This window comes from Rhamphochromis longiceps, linkage group LG16 (assembly GCF_057381845.1).
Source record: "Rhamphochromis longiceps isolate RC_006_pf linkage group LG16, R_longiceps_female_GT1.1, whole genome shotgun sequence".
In the NCBI taxonomy this organism is placed as follows: domain Eukaryota; kingdom Metazoa; phylum Chordata; class Actinopteri; order Cichliformes; family Cichlidae; genus Rhamphochromis; species Rhamphochromis longiceps.
Genome location: NC_140572.1, coordinates 7,564,164 through 7,588,151, shown reverse-complemented (window position 1 = coordinate 7,588,151; position 23,988 = coordinate 7,564,164). Strand labels below are relative to the sequence as shown.

Genomic DNA, 23,988 nt, shown 5'->3' with positions numbered 1-23,988 from the left:
GTCACATCCTGCCGAACGATGACGGGTTTGCAGGGTCTCTCATGTGGAGGATGATGTGGACAGCAGGACAGATATTACATCAGAGTCAGCTCACCTTGGTAATAGAATAGAATAAACCTTTATTATCCCACAAATAAGAAAATTTGGTGGTTACACAGATCTTATAGCAAGAGGGATATAAAATATAAATGCAAGACACAAAGTGGTCCTATACACATAAGCAACTGAAGTTCGTATGCATGTACAGTGAACAAACAAGCTGATGAGTAAGATAACCAAAAAATTGTTAAACTGTGTTACAGAGTCTGACAGCTGTTGGTAAGAATGACCTGTTGGTAGCGCTCCTTCCTACACCGTGGGTGTAAACGTCTACTGTCGAACGAGCTGCTCAGTGCTCGTACAGTCTCATGCAGGGGTGGGAGGGGCTGTCCATGATGGATGTTAGCTTAGACAACATCCTCTCCTCCCCAACCTGCTCAGTGGACTTCATTAACCCAGCAAATGTCCAAGTGTTCAGTGATAATTTTCATAACACATGTAACGATGGCCCTGTAATATCAATTCCTTTTCAGGTGTGACTACACATATAAGAAAGATTGTCTCACTACCACCTATGAAAACCTTAACTTATAGCAACAAAACATCATGACTGGTACATTGCACTAAGTCAAACATTCAGGTCACCTTGAAGATTTTCTCAAACCACTTTCTTTTAGGATAGCTAGGTTTGCCGTTTAAATGTGTAGATATAAAGGTTTGTAAATTAACACAACACTCGTCTACTGAACAACATGCTCAGAATATTTATTGCATATATATATGTGTATATACAGTGGACACTGATTGCAGTAGTAATATCTTGTGCAGTACAACACAACAGCTCTATTACATTTTTCCCACGTTACAAAGAAAACATTGTTTATATTTGGTTAATTCATTCCAGTAAATCCCCACTGCAAACTACAACCTCAATAATTAACATAAAATTATTCATTTGCTGATTAGCAGCCATTATAAGTGGATTTTACAGGCAAACCTGATAAAGATGGAGTACTTTGCTGATGCATCAGTTTGGTTACTGTGCGTTACAGTCAGGCACCAGTTACAACGGTGATGTTTGAATCTGGGGAGATGAACAACCAAGAGAATTAAATGTCAAAAAAGCGAGTGAACCTTAAAAATGTAACATTTGATTTACTTTACAACAGTTTTCCCTTTAGTTTATTTTATTTTTCAGTTTCATAAAAAAGATCATCATTCAAAGCTGGCACAATTCCCTTAATGAAAATGTTGCATCTGGTGTAATTATTGATATTAAATAGATGTTTAAATTATGCTAACATTTTTCCTGTCTTATTATCACTTTGAACAAAGACTTGCAGTCCAATTCAGGTTGGTCCTTTCAAAGCGTGCCGACTGCAGTGATGAAATAAACTAAATAAATAAAAAGCTTAAACAATAATCATAACTCTTTGTAACAGTTTATAAATATCTTCTACAGATAATGTTTTGGATATAGACTTCTTTAATATTTTGTAGTTAAAAGTTCGTTGTGCTGAGACCTGTGATTAGTCTGACTGGGAGTTTATTTACCTTGAACATCTGTTGTCATGGTAATAAAGTTATCCCATGTGAAATAATATAAAACTAGTCAACATGAATAAAAGAAGTTAATAGAAATGCTTTGGTGGATTAAATGTTAATAATTTTTTCACTGACCGGATGTTATTCAAAAAGTTTTTTACATTGTGCTCGTTCACACTTTGAGGACTGTTACACAAAGCATGGTTTGAGTTTAGTGAGGTAACTTCACTAAGCTCAAATCCAGGTTTTTCACTGTTACGAAGGTTCGCTTCTTACTGGAGTACATCGCCATGGTAACTTGCACTGCAGTCCTAAGCTGCTCTGAAGCTCTGTTTGGTATAAGAGAAATCACCACCTACTGACCAGTCAGTTTGACTTCTTTCTTTTTCATATTTTAGAGAAAAGATTACTTGATTAACTGATTGGGAGAACATACACTAGTCCTCAAGGTTAGTAAGCAACATTAGGTGAGATATAATGTTTTTACCTGCTGGTTGCAGACTGAAATATCTTTCAGGAAAGCCCCTGTCACTGTACGCACGGCAGGTGTAGTTTATGTTGAAGTCCTCCTCCTTCAGCTCAGAAAATATCAGCCAGGTCTCTAACCACGCACCTTTACTGGAGCCATCTTGGGGCAGCAAACTGTTGAAGACAATGAGATGAGATCGTCCTAAAATTCCCAAAAGTCTCAACGTTCTCAAAAGTAAGCAAATAAAACAAATTGATGGAGATTTAAGGTACTGACCGCTGTTCTAACATGTGGACACGGTGAGAGGTGTTAGTCTCAAAGAATCTATCTTTGTCCAACCAATAAATATCAACAAAAGGATTCCAGACACCCGGCACAAACACCAGGCACCTTTTACTGAAGTTGTACCCTGAACACATGCACAAACAGTAACTCAGTATATATACAGTGGGGCAAAAAAGTATTTAGTCAGCCACCGATTGTGCAAGTTCCCCCACTTAAAATGATGACAGAGGTCAGTAATTTGCACCAGAGGTACACTTCAACTGTGAGAGACAGAATGTGAAAAAAAAATCCATGAATCCACATGGTAGGATTTGTAAAGAATTTATTCGTAAATCAGGGTGGAAAATAAGTATTTGGTCACCTCAAACAAGGAAAATCTCTGGCTCTCACAGACCTGTAACGTCTTCTGTAAGAAGCTTTTCTGTCCCCCACTCGTTACCTGTATGAATGGCACCTGTTTGAACTCATCATCTGTATAAAAGACACCTGTCCACAGCCTCAAACAGTCAGACTCCAAACTCCGCCATGGCCAAGACCAAAGAGCTTTCGAAGGACACCAGGAAAAGTATTGTAGACCTGCACCAGACTGGGAAGAGTGAATCTACAATAGGCAAGCAGCTTGGTGTGAAAAAATCAACTGTGGGAGCAATCATCAGAAAATGGAAGACATACAAGACCACTGATAATCTCCCTCGATCTGGGGCTCCACGCAAGATCTCATCCCGTGGGGTCAAAATGATCATGAGAACGGTGAGCAAAGATCCCAGAACCACACGGGGGGACCTGGTGAATGACCTGCAGAGAGCTGGGACCAAAGTAACAAAGGTCACCATCAGTAACACACTACAACGGCAGGGAATCAAATCCCGCAGTGCCAGACGTGTTCCGCTGCTGAAGCCAGTGCATGTCCAGGCCCGTCTGAAGTTTGCCAGAGAGCACATGGATGATACAGCAGAGGATTGGGAGAATGTCATGTGGTCAGATGAAACCAAAGTAGAACTTTTTGGTATAAACTCAACTCGTCATGTTTGGAGGAAGAAGAATACTGAGTTGCATCCCAAGAACACCATACCTACTGTGAAGCATGGGGGTGGAAACATCATGCTATGGGGCTGTTTTTCTGCCAAGGGGACAGGACGACTGATCCGTGTTAAGGACAGAATGAATGGGGCCATGTATCGTGAGATTTTGAGCCAAAACCTCCTTCCATCAGTGAGAACTTTGAAGATGAAACGAGGCTGGGTCTTCCAACATGACAATGATCCAAAACACACCGCCCGGGCAACAAAGGAGTGGCTCCGTAAGAAGCATTTGAAAGTCCTGGAGTGGCCTAGCCAGTCTCCAGACCTCAACCCCATAGAAAATCTGTGGCGGGAGTTGAAAGTCCGTGTTGCTCGGCGACAGCCCCAAAACATCACTGCTCTCGAGAAGATCTGCATGGAGGAATGGGCCAAAATACCAGCTACTGTGTGTGCAAACCTGGTAAAGACCTATAGTAAACGTTTGACCTCTGTTATTGCCAACAAAGGTTATGTTACAAAGTATTGAGTTGTATTTTTGTTATTGACCAAATACTTATTTTCCACCCTGATTTACAAATAAATTCTTTACAAATCCTACCATGTGGATTCATGGATTTTTTTTTCACATTCTGTCTCTCACAGTTGAAGTGTACCTCTGGTGCAAATTACTGACCTCTGTCATCATTTTAGGTGGGGGAACTTGCACAATCGGTGGCTGACTAAATACTTTTTTGCCCCACTGTATTAAACTCTATTTCTTTAAACTCTATCAACCAAAAAATGTATTTATTGAAACATTTTTATATTCATTGCTATGTTCATCCTAAATTATGGTCTCTCCCTGCACTATGGAAAGAATTAAAGCAGAAGTCTTTGACTTTCAACACAATATGTTGGCCTAAATGAAGCCTGACATACATAAATATTAAATCAACAGAACACCACATTTCTCAGAAGATCTTAGAGGACTTACCGCTCTGTGCTTTGATTACATCATTGGAGGGTTCATGCACTTGTGGAACCAAAGAGTAATCCCCTGAAACAGAGAACATCAAATACTGTGTACAGTAGTCTACAATAGAGGTTGGACAATCACAAAGATGTGTTGGAAAGGAATGATATTTTCCACTATGTAGTTTACAGTTAGCAAACCTAAGCCATCACAAGATCACTGACCACCTGGACCCCTATAAACAGACTCCCTTCTAGATGTCTGGATTGTGGGTTTTAGGGAGGTCTTGGGCTCTCTCATGTTGGGCTAAGGAGGTTTAATGCACGTGATTGCAGAAACACTGAGTCCTGGGGGAAATGCTCTGACCCTAGTAAAGATGTGTTTATTAGTTCAGCTAACATTTTGGTTCATACTACTCGAAATATTCAGTACAAGTTTCAAAAGGGATATTTACTCACGGTATGCTTCTTAGCTAATGACTTGCCATTGGCAAGTTGTTGATTTGCTATTTTGTCTTGTAAACCAATTTGCCCAATGCTATGTTGCATAGAAAAAAACAATTTGAACAATGTTTACTGTGTCGTCACTGTTATTAGAAAAATCCCCTTTACATATGGACAAAGAAACTGCTGAAGTCATTTTCTGTTTCTACAATCTCACCTTTGACCTCTGCGCTAACAGTCTCTGATACAGACCCTTTGATGCCACCCAGGGTGAATGTCAGAGTACAGGTATAGGTGCCTTTGTGTTGAAGGTCCACACTGGTAATTTTCAGTCTGGTGCCCCAGTACTCATAGCTGCCTGTTCCGTCCTCTATGGGGTCACAACCCTAGAGGGAGAAACACATAAGTCTTTTTTCAAATTAACAATGCATGAAGAAAAATGTTAACTATTTAAATTGGAGAACAGTTTACAGCCACTGGGATAGTTTTCAATTCAATTCAATTCAATTTTATTTATATAGCGCCAAATCACAACATAAGTCGCCTCAAGGCGCTTCATAGATACAGAGAAAAAAACCCAACAATCATATGACCCCCTATGAGCAAGCACTTTGGCGACAGTGGGAAGGAAAAACTCCCTTTTAACAGGAAGAAACCTCCGGCAGAACCAGGCTCAGGGAGGGGCGGGGCCATCTGCTGCGACCGGTTGGGGTGAGAGAACGAAGACAGGATAAAAGACATGCTGTGGAAGAGAGACAGAGGTTAATAACAGATATGATTCAATGCAGAGAGGTCTGTTAACACATAGTGAGTGAGAAAGGTGACTGGAAAGGAAAAACTCAATGCATCATGGGAATCCCCCGGCAGCCTACATCTATTGCAGCATAACTAAGGGAGGATTCAGGGTCACCTGGTCCAGCCCTAACTATATGCTTTAGCAAAAAGGAAAGTTTGAAGCCTAATCTTAAAAGTAGAGATAGTGTCTGTCTCCCGAATCCAAACTGGAAGCTGGTTCCACAGAAGAGGAGCCTGAAAACTGAAGGCTCTCCCTCCCATTCTACTTTTAAATACTCTAGGAACAACAAGTAGGCCTGCAGAGCAAGAGCGAAGTGCTCTAATAGGGTGATATGGTACTACAAGGTCATTGAGATAAGATGGGGCCTGATTATTTAAGACCTTGTATGTGAGGAGCAGGATTTTGAATTCAATTCTGGATTTAACAGGAAGTCAATGAAGGGAAGCCAAAACAGGAGAAATATGCTCTCTCTTTCTAGTCCCTGTCAGTACTCTTGCTGCTCCTAATCTGTTCAGATAGACATTTAAAGAGTTCCATGATTTTTAATATTATTAAACTGTTTGTTTCCCTTCCACAAAATTAAAGGGCACGCACACAAACACACCGAGACTGGGATCTGCTGTCAGTCAAATTGCAATTTTTAAACACTCGTATCTCCCCAGAGTTTCAATACATTCCTGGTATTGATAGAAGTTGGAATAGTGGTAGTAAATAGTTGAGGCTGCAGCTACTGTGCAGTCTCTCCATTAAAACCATTAGGTTTCATGCAGCACTCAACAACAATTCTGGAGAACTCACTCTGTACCACTTGATGGAGGAAGAGATGTTGTAGCTGTTCAGCTTATTCATTTCGTTCTTCAGAGGGCAGCTCAGATTGTCAGTGACTCCTTTTGTAAGTAGCTGATAAGCTTTCCTCGGCCTTCCACATTCTCCTGTAGGTCTTTCATCCACCACCAGTCGGCTAGCCTCCCTGTAGCAGTGGGAAGGAGTCCTGTTGGGAAATTAAGCAGAAATATTATAAATGAATAGATAATTGGGCACACTCGCCCTGGCAGTGAGGGTCATTGTTTGACCTTCTTCACAGTCAAAAATCAAACAATATTAATATTAAATTTGTTGGAATTGTAAGGGATCTTGATCTTAGATTTTGAAAATCTAAATCAAATTCTGTGTTGGGGATAGATAATATTGCAGCAGTGCCGCTGCACGGGAGGCGCACGCACCTGAGCGGAATCCGGTTGTTGTTGTTGGAGTGTGTGGCTGCAAGCTGCAAAGCTGCAGCCCGTGTGTGAACGGCAATCGGAATAAAAGTGTTTGAAAGTACTGAGATGTGGGCGGTTTCGTCATTCTCCTATTATAATTTCCAATACAGTAAAAGCCATAAACCACTCTGTGTTCACTGTGATTACTGATAGATCATGGAGGCAGTTCGATGAGTTGTGTAAGGTGTAAATTAATACTGTGTTCTATTCATTTCTAATATTTCTACTTCTACTAGTGCTTCCTACCTCAGTATGGTCACATAATCCCCACTGTCATTCATGGTTACATTGAGAATCCACAGAGTCTCCTCGTGCACCAGGATGTGACCAGTCTGACTGCTGATTTCTTGGCCTGACACCGAGTTGTACCACGTGATGTTGTACGGGACAGTTATGAAATCAAAGACTTCTGAGGACACCAGTGTGCTTCTCAGCATAGCCACATCTCCAGGAACAGAGAAAACCCTCTCAAACTGGAGTTTGTAGTCAGTACAGTTCTCTGCAACATACATGTAAGTGTGGAATAGAGAAAATAGTTATTTAACCTTTTATTGCTGAGAAATCAAACATTTCAAAGTCAAATATAATGTTGTTATTTGTTTGAAATTAATTGAATTGAACTGAACTGAACTGAGATGTGACATATTTCCTGCTCCATGTGTTTTTACTTGAACTTTCCCAAGCAGAGTTAAAAATCAGTGTTGTTGTAATTCTATCCCTGGCCACAAGAGGGCAATAAAATACTTCAGATCATGCTAGTGGCTCAAACTGCAGCTTGGCAAAAACATGACATATGATAAATTTACAGAAACATTTAAAAATGTGTTAATGTGTTCAGTGTGTGTGTGTGTGTGTGTGTGTGTGTGTGTGTGTGTGTGTGTGTGTGTGTGTGTGTGTGTGAAGCAGTGTTACTCAGCTCACCCTGTTCAAATCCGCTACAGATTCCACACAAACCAAAGAAAAACACAAGGCTTGCCAGTGTTGAACTTGAACCCATGGCTGAAAAACAAAGATACAGAACATTTAGAATTGAACATGCTAAGAGTCACAGCAAAAACCTGAAATGGAAATCAGCTGACCTAGTGCCAGGTCTTCCTGCGTCTTTAAATTACATCCAGAGAATGTGAAAAGCCCAAGAGCCTTTAAAATCCAGCAAAAACCAGAGAAACTGAAAGAGCTAACTGTACACTGCCTGATATTTTCTCTCTCCTGCTCACTTCTCCTTTCTCACGCCATCTAGCTCCTTCTCTTGATCGTGAATGACTAGCGCTCTGGTATTTGAGGAGCTGCGTGTGTAAGCCAAAATGCTGCGTAATGCTTTATGACTGGAAGCAGACCCAGAATTCCTGATAACAGTCCAGTGTTAAGTGTTGCTCCCTTGGCCAGCCTCTACATTTTTGCATGGAATGTATTAACCCCTCAGGAGGAACTGAATTAAAACTGGTGAATTTGTATGAGTGTCGGACAACATCAGATTTGTTGCTATGCAAATCATACCCCCAGACAGTAAAGTGTCAAGTGGGACTAAGTAAATGCACAACCCAAGCCTCCATTAGTTCGCCAAAAACACATAAAATAAAGTTTACTAAGATAAACAAAGATAGTCGCCATTCTTCCGAGGTTTCTTTACAATTATCCACTTCTAGAACAGTTTGGTTGCCCAAACTTTTTAACGAGCACAAAAGTGATCGTTTGCCAAAAGCTGATTTCCAGTGTTGCCGTGTGTGTGTTTTTTTGTTTGTTTGTTTTGATGTGTAATGTCTTTACTTATATTGGTAAGTAGATTTTAGTGAACAGGGTTTACGGGGTTATATATAAAATTTTAAAATGACCTGTTTTTTAAGTATCTTTATGACTCTGCGTTATTGTACCAACATTAAAACCAATCCAGTCCCCTTTTGGCCACTAAAAATATCTTTATGGAACTATTGTTATATAGTTGCAATTTCTGCTATCCTCTTAGTCACTTTGTCAAAAACTGACTGCGGCTTCTAGCTTGTGATACCAATGTTGTTTTGTGGCTCAAGATGACTTATTTTATATTATTGAGGGATACATTTGATATGCTTCGCTGTTTAAAGGCCAAAAGTTTATTCATGGCAGTTTAAATACTTGTAATTACTTTTTGGCAAATGCCAGAAATCAGTTTTTGGCAGACGATCACTTTTTGGCACATCGGTAGCCTACGCCCACTTACACACACATGCAGTGTAATGATTGTTTACGCAGGCAAGCTTGACCTTCAAAATAAAAGCACCACAATTTGAACTAAATAAAATAACAAATAACAAATCCCACTTTAATATGGTCATTGGTTTACTGAAACCCACAATTGCTCCTATCGCATCCACCGTGATGAGTGCGAGTGTGATTATGACTGTTAAAGTGTTGTACGAATATGAATGTGAATGTGGCTTGTAGTAAAAAAGTGCGCGCTGAGACCGATTTGATTTAACTGCATGCGTCCGTAGTTTTAATGTGGTTGTTTACACATAGTGAGGTAACCTGGTAACCTCGACAGATTGCGGCTGTTTAGCCCGTTGTGTTTGGCACTGAACATTTGATCTAGTTTTAAACAACATGTAAGCAGGGACTGTGTTTACAAGCAGATAAACCAGAGTTTGTCTTCAAAAGGTGCAAAATGTGGGCCTGTACAGGGCAGGGGTGCCACCAAGGGGGTCGCTGGGCAACCCCCAAAATTTGCTGCCCCGCCTTAGTGCCTCCGGGCAAGACTGCCCTATGTTGGTAATAATGTAATAAGGTTGCAGACAAGCTGGTGCAAATCCCTGGACAGATCACTGGTGCATCTCAGGGCATAACATAACATAGAGACAGGCAACAGTTCACACTCTTGCCTGATCTAATATTTATGATTCTAATTCTTATATGATTGTAATATTTATTTGTCTTTCCTGACCAAGTTTGCTCTTAACCCCGGAGAACCAATGGGGCCAGAGCCGACCCCATTGGCTTACTAGGGAAACCATGGGGTCAAATTTGACCCCATGGTTTCTCCAGGGTTAAAGGATAACTCCATTCTGGGAGAGCCGATGCTTCTGCTCGGCTCTGCTGAGAATCATTAAAACAATGGTTGAGACTTCCAATCAATCAATCAATCAATCAATCAATCAATCAATCAATCAATCAATCAATCAATCAAAACAGATTATTATGGATTTTAAAATCTTATTTGGTTTTGATATGTACCTATTCTTAGTGATATCAGCTGATATCGACAATTAACCAGGCAGAACATTCATTTTGCTCTTTGTCATACTTTTTCAAGTAAACTATATTTGCCGACAGCATATTAAAACTGGAAATTCTGGTTTTATGGTGTGTCACCCCTGTATGGCCACCTCTATGAAAACATTCTGGAGGCGACAGGGACACAGACAGAAGGGCAGGGTGTGGTCGAGTGAGAGCGAGGGCGAATGTAAAGAAGGTGCAGTGCTTGTTACAACCACGGCAGTGAATCAGAGAAGTAAAATGTTACGGTCCCAGCAGTTACTTTTTCAAGCAGAAATAAACACGCCCACACCTCCCAACAAGCCAGAGGGATGGTCTTGCTTCACCAGCTTTTGTGTGAAAGTAACCGTAACTTAGTTCCCATGTGTAAAAACAGTGGATTGAAGGGACCTTTTAGTTCCCTGAATCAGCTCCTGTGACTGAAAGTTCCAGAGAATCTGAGTTGAAGCCCAGCATATGACATTTTCTAATAAAGAAGCAATAAAATTTAAAATCTTCCCAGGAATTCAGTACCAGCTTTAAGTGCCGTTAGAAGCAACATCTGGGTTTTTTCACACCTGAGCACCTTGTTTCTTCTGGCTGACATCAGTTCATGAGTTTGCATAAATGTGCATGGTTTTCTCATCAGTTCAGTGTGGTTTACGAATATGTCTGGGCAATTATTAAAACCAATAGAAGACCAGAGAAAATGGCTTTTAACTTAGAATTACATATTACCAGCCTTTCACTGAACTAGTACTGGTATTACACAATCAGTCCAGTCATGAGTCCAGTCATCAGGTTCAGTTACAATTAAAGTACACGACTAAAGCAGAAGGCAGACATGAGTGTACTGAGTAAGGAGTGACTTACTCGGTACATTTTCTACATGGATCTGAATCAAACATGCTGATTTACTGAGTGATTAACATCTTAACAGATCCATTCATGTTTGATCCAAAATGACTGTTACTGCTGGTTTTAACTTCCTATTGAATTATTTGCATGGATGTGGTTGGAAAGCGCCAGAGGAAAAAACAAAACAAAACATTGCTTTCCTAAATATGGTACAGAAACCTGTCATTAACAGCACACAAGCAGTTAAAATAAAATCTCAATTGTTTCATAAATTCCCCTCACCCCCACCGACTTCATCCACCCATCTTCTGAAACTCTGTATGAATAGTAGTTTAGCATACATGCTTGAACTGGTTGAAACAGCAGCTGTAATACTCTGTATGAGGTCACGTTCAGATGAGATTTAATGACAGATTTTTTTTCTAACATTGTGTGACTTCACACCCGCAGAGTCTGTAGCTGCAGATAGTGTGGAAACTTCACACAAAACAAGTGCAGTGCTTTTCTGTGTTGAAAAGGTGATAAAATATAGAAAAAAATAAAAGGAAATATAAATTTAAAAAAATGACAGATATTAAACAAATGTGTGTGCCAGTCCCGGCTTTCATGATATTGTCCCCCCCTCCCATCAGTAGTAATTTAAAAACGTTTATAATGCTTTAACAGCTTTGGGGCAGAAACTGTTTTTAGTGTATATGACCATGATTTCATTGCATTGTCTACCCGATGTTTCGCGATGGTCCGATAATGAATCTATCAGCACATCTTGAGTCGTTTGCAATTTTAAGTAAAAAGAAATAAATTGGTACATAATATCACAAATCGGTATGGTAAGTTTTGACAATCTGCACCAAGGCAAGCAAAGGCTTTTAGAAGAACACAGTAGCAACGAAATGTGTGCAGCTGCTGTGGGAAGAAGGAAAGGAAATGATCGAAACCTCAAAATTCTCACCTGTGTATCACGATACAGGAAGAGCTACTGCTGATGGGAAAACTATAATGAATGGGAGATTGCTTGTGGTTAAAGAGGGCTCCAGTGAACGCTGTGAACGTGTCTTAACACTGAGTGGTGTTTGTTTAGTTTTGTTTCATCAAAATGTTTCACATCTTTCTGGGAAAAATGTAACCAGTATGCAGTGTGACACCACAGATAAAAACAAGCCAGTGCCTTCAATAAGTGTTATCCTGGGTTCACAGGCCAACCGTCAAAGGCAATATTGGTTGGTATCGAGACTTGGCTAATATTAGTGCTTTTATTGTTGGCTTGTGTTTTTTTACACTGCATGCAAACCACACAGGATCTCGATTACACGTGCACTTTTCAAGTGGTTGTTGTTTGTTTTGAGCAGAAGCTCTTCTGAAGAAATCTCGTTTCTAAGAAGAAAAGGTTCACAACATTTTGACTGTGAGAAACAGGCATGCAAAAGCAGGCTCCATCTATCTAAAGCTTATATTCACTCAGTTTTTGTTCATAAAAGCAAAACAAATAATGGAAAATAAGCACGGCTTAAAATAAAGTTGGCTAAGTGGTCTTTAGATTTAAACAAAAAATATTTTCAAGGTATAAAAGGAGAACTGAATTTTAATTCATTTTAGACCCAATATCTGTGTCTGCTTCCAGTGCATAGTTGAGCTATTTAGACAAGTTCAGGCAGAGAGGGGCGAGCGTGGGAAGAAGTGAACTGGTTCATCGGGTCACGCTGCAGACATGAGGCTGAAGAAGACAGAAACGAGTGAGTCACCGGAGGTGTAAACCAGCGGGCAGGTCAGGGATCCCAGAGGTTGGCTGCGCAGTGGATTCAGACTGAGCTCATGTTTACCAAAAGTCAGATGACGCTTAACTTTTTCTTTCTTACTGTACTTTTGAATGACTCAGAGCCACACATGCACTCTTTGTGAAATGGTGGTGTACCACCTTAACTCCAAATAGATTTATAGTTGTGTAATATTACACTTTTCAGCACCTTATCTTGGTACCACTTTCACACATTACTGGAAACATCCTTAACTGCAGACAATGGCTAATCAGTGCAGCTCAAAATATTGCTTCCTGGCAGGAAAGAAGCAGGTTTCCCAGCCAAGATCTGCCTATTTTGAGCACTATTTGGGTTTTTGGAAGAGAAATTCTCTATCATTTTTGTCATTGGCAGTGTTGCAAGATCTACAGTTTATGCACTATTACAGCTACAGTCAATAATAAACTTCAAGCGGACACCTTATGCTCTTTATTTTGCTTTTTCCCCCTCATAAATACTCTGTAATAACTGTGGAAGCTCACATTAAATATAGTTCTCAGTAAAACAAAAGTAGAGATAAACTCTTTTTCAGTCTTTGGTCTACTTTAAGATCTTCAAGATCAGGTAGAAAGGGATCATCTATAATAGCTCATAACTGTTTAATATTCGCTGGGAGCTATTTGACTGTTATTCAGAGATCACACTCCATCTACAAAGGGCCACACAGCTATGACAGACTTGTGACATGCTAGCTTCACCATGCACAGTTCACAGCAGACCTCCCATATGATGTAGCCTTCACAGATGCCAATGACAGTATTTATACTTTTGTGTATCGTGCACCTCCATTACTTTGTATTGTCACTGCCAAAAGGCTATATAGTGAAGTTTTCTCTTCAATTCGATCTATTCTCGTTCAGTCAATTTAACACAGGACCATGAATCCGGCGTGAGGCACACAAATCTGCCTTTGATCACAGTGTATCCACTCGCTTGCTGTTCAGACCTTTTGTTTGCAAGGGGTAGCCAATCAGAGCAAAAATGACTTAAAGGGACAGGAGCTAAAACACCAATACTAAGCAGTTGTACCAAGACCCACTATAAGATAAATGACTATTCTGAATAATGTCATTAGAGTTCAATAATAACAATAATAATAATAATAAAAGTTTTGGATGAATTAATCAGAAAGCATTTTGAATCTAAACCTCCCCGATTAAGTTTCAGTCAAGGCACAAAACAAGAAAGTGATGCAGTTTTTCCAGAGCAAGCAGCACTAAAGATGTCTGCTTCTGGGAACAGATGGTGGAAGGAGTGAATGGCTGATGAGAATATCGTTATCATAGTGTTGATAACCACTTTAGGGAAGGGCGCAAGAGGAGCAAGGCTGCTGGAAATCATTTCGTATCTTAAGATATCTTAAAGCAATAATCTACAGTTTATAAAATCTGCTAATCATCTTCAGCACGACCTTTTCTGTTTGCATTCATTGGACAAAGTCAAGCTGTATGTTGTAAACCACAGCAGTGTTATTGAAAATGCTTGCATGGCAGAAAACTTACAGAAGCTGTTGGGAAATGGGCCTCGCTAACGGGCCAAATTTGTGCAATGTTTAAATTTCGCTACAGCAAACTGACAGAGAGGAACAAGCGTCTGTTTTCTGTTTACATTTGGTTAAATGTTCATTTGGTCTACAGATCTGTTCAGTCATGTGAACTTTGTCCATCTGTTTATAGGGCAGCGATTGCCACATACACTGAAGAGCGGTCACAGGTGCAAGGTACTGATAACACGAACATCTCAGGAAAAGACAGACACTTTACGTGCATGCGTAGCTCAGGATTTTACTTTCAATTCCATGTTATGTTGGAATTAAATTAGTTTGTCAGCAGGTTTGGTGTAGCAGCTTAAAACTGCACGAGCCTGAAACAACAAGTGCTTTCTGTAGGGCAGTCAAATATTTAAAATCAAGGATGATGTGGAAACAAACAGCAGTGAGCTCAGCAGTGATTGGCTTTAAACAGAGGTTGCAAACTTTGTATGCGTCACCATAAACATACAGATTCCGGTTGTGATTCAGATAAACGTGCAACAGCAACAAAATGTTCTTTCAACTGCTGTTAACAAACAGCTCGCAGCTGTAGGAGACAAACTCTGGACTTCAGGAAGGGAAATATCACAATACTCAAGCACTGCTCAGGGTTCATCTTTTTGACTGACTGATCAGTCGAAACCAACATTAAGTTGCTAAAGTTTGTCCTTAAAAAAATTCTAAGCAGTATTTTAACTCATTTAAATGTTCATGTTTACTCAATTTCAGTTTGCTCTTCCTCCAATTTGCCTTTAACCTCATTTAACCCCATCTTGTGAATAGTTTGAACAGCGCAGAAATGTTTTGGAGAAACGTGGCAAATGTCAGCTTTTTAACATTTCCATGTTCCTAGAATGATGAAAAAGTCCTTAGCTAAGCTAAAACAACAAACTTTTTTTTATTTTAAGGGGAAGAGGATGTGATTTCAATGGAGAATTGAAACCCAGATCTTCAATGAATCGCATCAACCAGCAATAAAAGTAACAACTTGCTCACAAGACTGACACACCCTGTAGGTCAGTCATAAAGATGACTTATTTATCTTTGAGCACACAGCCTAGTGTGCTCAAATAACGCCTAAGACTTTTGGATTATTTTCCTTTGTATAGTTGTTGTGGATTTGTTAAAATATGCAGAGGAGGAGAATCTGTGCACCTGTTCTTGCACCTCCAAGTTTCTACCTTCTGTTGCTGCTTTTAAATCCAATAAATAGTGTTTGCATTCTCAAGCGCCACCTGAATTTCATGGTTTGCATAGCCTTTCCTAACCAAATATCTGTATTTTTATATTTATTAATTATTTAGGTTTTTATTTGCACCCAGAGAATTTTCTGCACTCTAATTCAGGATGCTCACGCCTCTTGATTGTTAAGCATCAGATCAGACTATTTTCACAAGCTGAAAGGAAACACGCTGTCCTTAAGAACACTTTGAATCTTGTTCTCATGTTTGCTAAACCAAGTTATTTTTAACCATGTCTGAGAAATTCTGTTTTAAATTAAAGATGCGGTATGAGGAAGCCTTCCCGGAAATGTGAGGATGACCATCCCTGCTGGCCTGATAAGAGACGAACAATGTGGGAATTTTCTAATATAAATGACATTTCAGCCCTTAAGAGCGCAAAGGGAGACGTCTCAGAAATAGTGATGGAATAGTTTTCTAAAACTAGCCTGCAGAAACCGTGCCATCCTTGAACAAGGGTTAATGGCTTAAGTTTAAGACATGGAGCTTGTGGGAGGTTATCAAAATACATGACTCATTTAGCTCTGAAAAAGGGAAAGCAACGGGAGTTACCCTTCCTTCAGCCGAGCCTGAGAACATGAATAGTGTGACTGTGTTTTTTCACATTGTGGAAACAATATTGCAGGTAGTGTGAAATGGTAATTTGTTTGTGCTTTTTGGTTTGAGGTGAAATCCTCTGTGAGAAGGCTGCTCTCGTTTTTTTCTATTGTGGCTCTGTTATTTTTCCTCTAAGCTATCTACCTTAAACATGCAAGAGAACATAATGTAGAAGGGTCTAAATGTCCAAGTAAACACAGTTTCTAAGAGCAGCAGTAACATACAGCTGTGAATGAGCCAGGTCTTCCGGTTGAGTGAACGCTGGCGCGACTGGCTGCCGCTACTCACCGGCCGCCACTCACCTAAGTCCACCCTCAAAACTCATCTGTTTAAAATTGCCTATTCTTAAATTTCTGTATGTTTTAACTTTTATCTTCTATTTTTATCATTGTGTATATTTCCAGTTTTTATCTGTTGTACAGTGTCCTTGGGTGCTTTGAAAGGCGCTATTTAAATAAAATGTATTATTATTATTATTATTATTATTAAACTCGAACAAACTGCAGGCTTGGGAATGCAGATGAATGCTCCAGAATTACAAGATTTTGTTCAGGGATTATACTGCGTATCCACATGAGAAGCTGAAGCCTACAAGTGTTTTGTTTTTTTCCCTTTGCTGTCAAATCACTGTGTACACTCCCTGCAGTCCCTGCCTTAAGCAAGCTGTGCCTGCTTCAATTTCCTCTTTTCTCCTCCTTATACTAATATTTGACAATTTGCTTAATTTCCTCCTGCATCAGTCTAGCCTATCCCTCATCACCCTGCTCTTTCAACACAGAAATATTCATAGGCTATTGTTTATGAAAATATCCCAACCAGACACCCTCTCATACATCTGCAGGTGGATTGTTCACAGTTCAAGCTTGGTGTTTAAGCTGCTGTTTATAGAGCTGAACCAAGTGTATTGACTAATCCCCATATGCATCATTTATAATGCTAAAGAATAAATCCAGTGTCCTCTTTCTTAGCAGGAGAGTCAATGTACAGTTGATGTAAACATGGGGCAATAACCTGTTTTAACACAACAGAAAAATGACTGAAGTCCCACACAACTTTTTCTTATTTTCTAGCCAAACCACTGTGCATATGTTACATCTGCAGCAGCCATCTACATTTGCTCTTGGATTAAAACAAATAACAGTTATAAATAACTGTCCAAACTCCCGAGGGAGGTAGAAAGGTCTAAAGGGGAAGGACAGAAGCTGAAATATCCGCACAACATGACAAACAAATGCCTCTCTGTGTAACTCTTGAACTGATTTGACGATATGCATTTCAATACATTATTAAATCAGAAAAACCTTCCCTAAATCAAATCTCTCATTCCTGTCATCAAAGCCTTCATTGGGTATATTTGTGCAGGGTACTGATAACACACAAAACAAACAGCACTGTGGCTACAGGAACCTGTTATCAGGGTGCAGCGACAGCAAAGTGTTCACGTAAGATCATTTTACCTTTCTTGAAAATACATGAAAATACATGAATCGATAAATTTGAAATTTAAAGACCTTAATGTCATGTCATCATTATATAATATTCTGTAAACTTTCTAGGCATTTTAGGACAGAATATTCCTGATGAGTCTGTTGGTCTGGAATTACTCAGCTGCATGGCATTGCAGGATGTGAAAAAGCACATACAATGTTGACAAAGTTCAGTCACGGTAATGCAGGAAGAACTCCTACATAAGCTTTGGAGATGACAAACTGCGAGAAAACCGCACAGTACAACCCACACTGAACAGCCACCCAGAATGCACCTAAATGAATCACTCCTTTAATGTGAGGTTTTTGATTTGGCATGAAAATCGTCCCTTTTTCTTCTCATCATCTGTCAGTTTTATACAAGAAAAAAGGTGTCAGTATTGCTATTCCTGCTCTATGAGATCTATCCATCGCTCAAAAATCAAACATTTGTGTTGGCTGCAGTGGGCATCTTTACTATAGTGTGAAAGGAAGTGTGCCTCCTTTGTGGTAAACATTACAAACGCACTTTTTCGAAAAAGTAAACAGGCGAATGGTAGACCTCATATTTCTAAGAATTCGAGCACCGAGGCCACATTCAGTGGCAGAGTTTGCCCCAGAAAAGTCAGAAATTATTAAGAACATAAACAGCTTAGGAACAAGTAAGTGGTAAATATTGACTCACCTAGGAAAAAGAGACACCGAGGCACAACACAGGCGAAGGAAGGATGAGACAGTTTACTCGACACGGCAGACCTAAGAGAGGAAATCTCACCTCTGACCCTTGCATGCAGAGAGGAATCTCAAACGTGCTGCCCAGCCGGTGACTCAACAGCTTTGTTCCACCTCCACAGGACGACGCACAGACACAGAGGAGGAAGAGTGTGTTTGGATTGCACCTCTCAGCTCTCTGTTCTCCTTCCTTTGCATTTCAACACAGCGTTAAATCAGCTAAACCTTCCCGAAATCAAATCCCTCACTGCTATGTTAACTAAAAATAACTTATTCTGGTTCACTAACTGTTAACCAGAAAAAACGCCCATAACATAAACACGGATGTTAAATATAAACAATATATTTAGTTGCTCATATTGTCTACAAGAGCATAAGCACATTTATATTTGTTGTTAAATATGACTGAAAACTCACTTTTCATTCACAGGATATTTAACTGTTGCAAGATTTCAGCAAGAAATGTGAAATCTTTGTGTTGTTTTTTTCCGCAAAAGAAAAAAAGTCTTTGCTTTCAAAGAAATGTCTATAATGTAATGAATTAACAGAAGAACTAAATTCACCCTAAGCATGTTTAAAACGCTTCATTTTACTTTGGCGGAAAAGAAAATACACGCTATTATAGTTCTAATTGAAAAGATTAAGCCAGAAGAAGCAGAAAGCAGAAAAACTGTATATCCTTACTGTCAGATTTAATGAGGACGAGACCCCAAAGCAGGACTACAAACAAAAAGCGAAAAAGCAGGGAGCCAGAAAATCAAACACACAAGACACAGTTCTGGGATCAGCTCGGCATTGAGGCAAGCATGGGGAAGATGGCGGTTCGTACGGCCGGCCAGGTGGCCAATCGTGCAGATAAAGCAACTCTGTGGGCTGCCTGAGAGACCAGTGACTGAAACCCTCTAATGGTTTGAGTGGTGACAGGCATTGGTGATGGGACACGTCAGGCAGATGGACAACATGCCAGCAGTGGAGGTTCAGTGAGAGACTGTGTTGAAGGAGGAGAGGGGACTCCTCTAGAGGCTTGTGTGGAAGCCAGCGATCACTGAGACAGAAATACGCTGAAAGATGGATGGGAGCCCAGGAGCTGAGATGGAGCAATCACATGTCGCAGCAGGTGGTTGACAACAAGAAGGCTGATGCTGACAACAAAGGAGACCCTGGTGTAGGCTTGGGGGTAGGAACAATGTAGGAACTCCACAGAAGGCTCAGCAGGTATCTGCATTTAAGACAGAGACCCTTATACTCAGGCTGTTTGTTTGGAACTCTTGGATTCAGGATTGTGCTCACACACTTGCAGAGACGAATCAATGGACTCAAGCTGAGACGCAGGTGGAGAGGGACCCTTGGACTCGGCATGTTAACGGCAGTCAGGGTGCCATTGCCTGTCCTCTAAAGGTCTGTGTATCCCTTCATGGATATGTCCCAGATTATCACTGACCCACCGCCAAACCGGTCATGCTGGATGATGTTACAGCAAGCAAAACCTTCTTCTCCACAGCTTCTCCAGACACTTTAGTGTCTGTCATATGTGCTGAGGGTGATCCTGCTCTCATCTGTGAAAAGCACTGAGCATCACTGGTGAACTAACCAATTCTGGTATTCTATGGAAGATGCCATTGTTTCACTGTTGCCCCTCTAATGCACCTGTATTTAATTTAACATCAAAGCAGCTGAAATTAATTAACACCCCCCTCTGCCACTTAACGGACAAGATCAATATCGCAGAGGTTTAATTGCCTTGATGCTGAGTGCAACACAATGCAAAGGAGGAAAGACATCAGTAATGATCACAGAGAAGCAACTGTTTCAGCCCGTCAATATTAGACGGGTTATAAGGCCATTTCCAAACAATATGAAGTCCATCATTATGCAGTGAAAAGATCATTCAGAAATGGAAAACATTCAAGACAACTGCCAATCTTCCCAAGGAGTAGACGTCCCAGCAGATTCATCCCAAGATGCTCAGAGAAACTGTAAAAAACACCCAAATAACAACCCCCTGTCTAAATCAGAGACAAACAGCTGTTTATGTTTTTAAACCCATTTTACACAGAGAGGCATTTTTGGAAAAATGTATTGATAGCAATGTTGAATATTATTACACAGGAAAAAAAAAAACTACACGTAAAATAATCACACCGTGACGCCTCTGCCTTTGTAAATGGAGGGACAGTAACTGCGTGTTTATATGTAAGCGTGTAAAACCTGCAGATAGTCAGATTAACAGTATTTTGTCTCTATCTGCCATTCTGCAATTCATCTCATGTAAACAATAACGTGGCGCACAGCGTGACATGAAAAAAGGCACATACCTTTGACGCTGCGTGACGAACTCTGTATTCCTCGTCCACACGGAAACGCAAAAAAGGAGGAAAATCTCAGTTTTCGCTGATTCGAAACGCCGTTTACGTGTGGATGAAACAGCTGCGTTTTCAAAAATACCCGCGTAGGTGCGGACGTAGCATAAAAGAGTTAGTGGTTTATTTATTGCAGTTTACTTGTATTTGCTTAATTGTTTACTAAATGTTTGAGGTGTGAAATAAACCGCAATGGAGCAAAATATGGGTGTGTGTGGTTGGAGGATGTGTTAGTGCATGCATGCGTGTGCGTGTGGGGGGGCGCGAACATTTTTCATGTAAAACAAAGGGGGGCCCAGCAAAAGAAGTTTGGGAACCGCTGCATTAAAGCATTAATAAGGCAACCACGTGTTTGTGAATGTCAAAGCACACAAACCACAGGAAGGCATCCTTAAAACATGCTTCAGCATATTCGGCACTTGACTCAGATAACCTAGAATCCGGACATACTGGGTCCTAACTAGAGCCCATTCAAAAAGTTGAGATGAGGTAGTCCATCAAAGCAACAAATGATAAGGGGAAAAAAATTCCTCCAGAAATTCAATTAAAGTCTCTTGAGTCAAGCCCAAAGCAATTATACAGAGGTGTGAAGCCACACCCGGGCTTCCCCAGTGGATAAAGGAATCCCCATGAGCCACAGCCATTCGTCAAGATATGAGTCAAGCCCTACATCGAGTACAATCCCTGAGTAAATGTCACATTTTCAAACAGGATGTGCTGCGAGAAATGTGTACCAGTTCAAAGCTACAATTCAGCAGTGAGACATATCCCGAGCTCACGCAGCAAATGTTCTCTTTTCTGTTTAAGTGAGTAACCTGAAGGTTTTTTCCCTTTTTCTCTGCCTACTCACTGTGTAGACTGTTGGTGACTTGTGATATTGTATTTACAATTTTCAGGTATCTGTACTTTACTTGAGTATTTCTTTTTCTGGCAACCTTTTGCTTTTACTCACTACATTTACATAAATATCAGTACCTCAGCGCCTAGCTAGCGTTACAGAAGAGGAGCGATTATAAAAGAAATAACGCTTTTTAACCGTTTGTGTGCAGTTTGTCTCACAGTCTAGCTAAAGGTTCAGCTGTTGTATTTCAGATGTAGAGAGAAGAAAGAGAGCTAACGTCACTCAGAGATAGAGAAAGATAAGAAAGACAGGACAGGAGAGGAGAGGAAGGAGAGAGGTTAGATGTAAAGGTAGGGGCTGCTAAGTGATATTTCATAAACTGGAAATTTCAAATGTTTTTAAATCAGATATTGGGTCTGTACATGAGACATTATATTTTTTCATATGTGAAACGTGCTGCAAAACAAACTGAAGTAGACGAACTATGTTATTTAAAGGTTGCATGACAATCCTCTACAGCAGGGGTAGGCAACTCCGGGCCTCGAGTGCCAGTGTCGGTGCCAAGTGGATCAAGGACACATCTAAAACCTGCAGGACACCGGTCCTCGAGGCCTGGAGTTCCCCACCCCTGCTCTACAGGTTAGTGCAGGATAAACAGGTTAGTTTGCAGTTGTGGACATCCACAGAGGGCAGCAGGTCAGTTGATTACAGCCTGCACACTAAGAAAATCTACTGGAGCTCTCAATAGAAATGATTGTGACTTATGATTCTTTTCCCCACACTGAGCCATTAAAACAATTTAAGATTTCACCACATCCCACCAGCAATGTTGGGAAAGTTACTTTTAAAATGTATTCCATTACAGATTACAGAATACATGCCCCAAAATGTATTCTGTAACGTATTCCGTTACGTCACTCAATGAGAGTAACGTATTCTGAATACTTTGGATTACTTAATATATTATCATGCTTTTTACAACTACGTGAATGTACTATTGCTGTGATTTATTACTGTTACTGAAGGTCCGCGGGTCCGAACCATAGTAAAGGGACCTCTGGTGTTGGGCTCGTAGCCGAAAAATAGCTTTACTTTGTTGTCTGGGTCAAGTTTGCTAGCGAGAGACAGAGAGAGGAGTTGAAAGGCTGCTCCAACGGAACTTATTGTTTCGGAGGAAAACATGAACACAGCATACAGTCTAGTCGTAATAGCTTACTTACAACTGGGCTCGTCAGGCACTCTTCTTGGCTGCAGTGGTTATTATTATATTTACATGCTTCCCGCTCCCGTTTCTGCTACGATAACTACTTTTCCACTCTCCTTTTTCTCCCTCCTCGCGCTCACAGACACATAACGGGTATGGCAGTCCATTCTCCCTGCAGCACGGACTACACTGCCCATAAGGCTACATTCTTTAGGGCTATGCCTGTAGCATTCTGCCTATTAGCTTAGCACAACAACAACAACAAAAAGGCGCTCTCTCACCCAGGAAACACGCAGTCGCAGAGAGTGCGCGTCACCATGGCAACCGTAACGCTGCCGCCTGGAACAACAGAACATAGCTGTCAAACCAAACCCAAACAGTCCTGACCCGCCACAATATGAAACAGGAAAATTCTGCTGTGTAATCCATTTATTTCAACAAAGTAACTGTATTCTAAATACGTAACGGCGGTACATGTATTCCGTTACTCCCCAACACTGACCATTGTACTCCCATCCTTTATCCAGCCGCTGGTCTGCCATGTTTAAATGACACCGGTTAAGAGGGAGCATGCCAACTGCATTTGTGAGCGTGTTTGTGGGCGTGTGCTTGTGAGAAGAAAGTAGCTTAAATAAATATCACGTGTTTTTTCTTTATTTCTGAGTCCTCTGTTGGTTTACTTCAGGCTCCAGTGAGCAATGCTTTTGTAAAATATCTGGGCACATGTACGTAAAAGCATTAAAAGTAGGAAAATCATTTGAATCTGTCTCTTGAAGGAACAGAAAAAAATGTGTTAAAGTCTGTCTGGCGCTTACGTCACCGACAGGACTTCGTACCAAATCTGTTTTGGTCAACATGACACTGATCTAGAAATGAGACTGTGTTGAGTGCCACACATGCAGAAGCATCATGGATGATTAGAGTTCAGAGGTTTTGATGTTATGGTGTTAGATACCATTGTTTAACACAGGAAACTCACCAGACTGCTGTTATGTCAGTCCTTCTGTCAAGGCAACCGCCTCCTTAGTTTACGTGAAAGTCTTGTAAAAACATCTTAAGGTGGAAACAAAAAAATCTCATCTTAGACGTGTCCTTCGCAGCTCATACTTCCTCTTTCTGTGAGGACTTAAGCACATGTGGCAATTTCCTTTTTGGGAGATATTTTGAAAGCCAAATGATGTCCTAACATGTTGGGCAATCTTTGGGAGGAGAGCGTGCTGTTCGGGTGATTCACACATACACTGATCTCTTCCACGCCAATTACTGTGGAGCACCTTTTTAGTTCTTGTTAAAACAATCTTTATTTTAAGTGCAATTGTTG

General features: G+C 40.5%; 1 protein-coding gene across 5 annotated transcripts; it reads right to left on the bottom strand.

The window, feature by feature from the left end:
* Positions 1–90: 90 nt before the first annotated feature.
* On the bottom strand, positions 91–23,804 carry LOC146650519 (interleukin-1 receptor type 2-like). Of its 5 annotated transcripts, none has more exons than XM_085383964.1 (10): positions 22,684–22,913; positions 18,306–18,452; positions 7,735–7,812; positions 7,060–7,312; positions 6,350–6,542; positions 4,973–5,141; positions 4,334–4,396; positions 2,330–2,462; positions 2,072–2,226; positions 91–1,123 (listed from the first exon to the last, which is right to left on the bottom strand). In XM_085383964.1, exons 3-10 carry the CDS (start codon positions 7,808–7,810, stop codon positions 1,092–1,094), a joined length of 1,074 nt encoding a protein of 357 aa, XP_085240090.1. In that variant the 5' UTR covers positions 7,811–7,812; positions 18,306–18,452; positions 22,684–22,913; the 3' UTR covers positions 91–1,091. The 5 variants fall into 5 exon arrangements, with proteins under 5 accessions (XP_085240090.1, XP_085240085.1, XP_085240087.1 ...); XM_085383959.1 differs by having other exon boundaries at positions 18,216–18,452; positions 22,684–22,912; XM_085383961.1 differs by lacking the exons at positions 18,306–18,452; positions 22,684–22,913 and adding an exon at positions 23,647–23,804.
* Positions 23,805–23,988: the final 184 nt, after the last annotated feature.

What these genes read in the sequence shown, in the direction of transcription:
- LOC146650519 (XM_085383961.1), bottom strand. Translation starts at nt 7,810, where the DNA reads ATGGGTTCAAGTTCAACACTGGCAAGCCTTGTGTTTTTCTTTGGTTTG. An exon ending in GATTATGTGACCATACTGAG is followed by an intron (nt 6,543 to 7,059) that starts GTAGGAAGCACT and finishes ATTTCCCAACAG; the next exon opens with GACTCCTTCCCACTGCTACA. An exon ending in CCTCCATCAAGTGGTACAGA is followed by an intron (nt 5,142 to 6,349) that starts GTGAGTTCTCCA and finishes TTCTCCCTCTAG; the next exon opens with GGTTGTGACCCCATAGAGGA.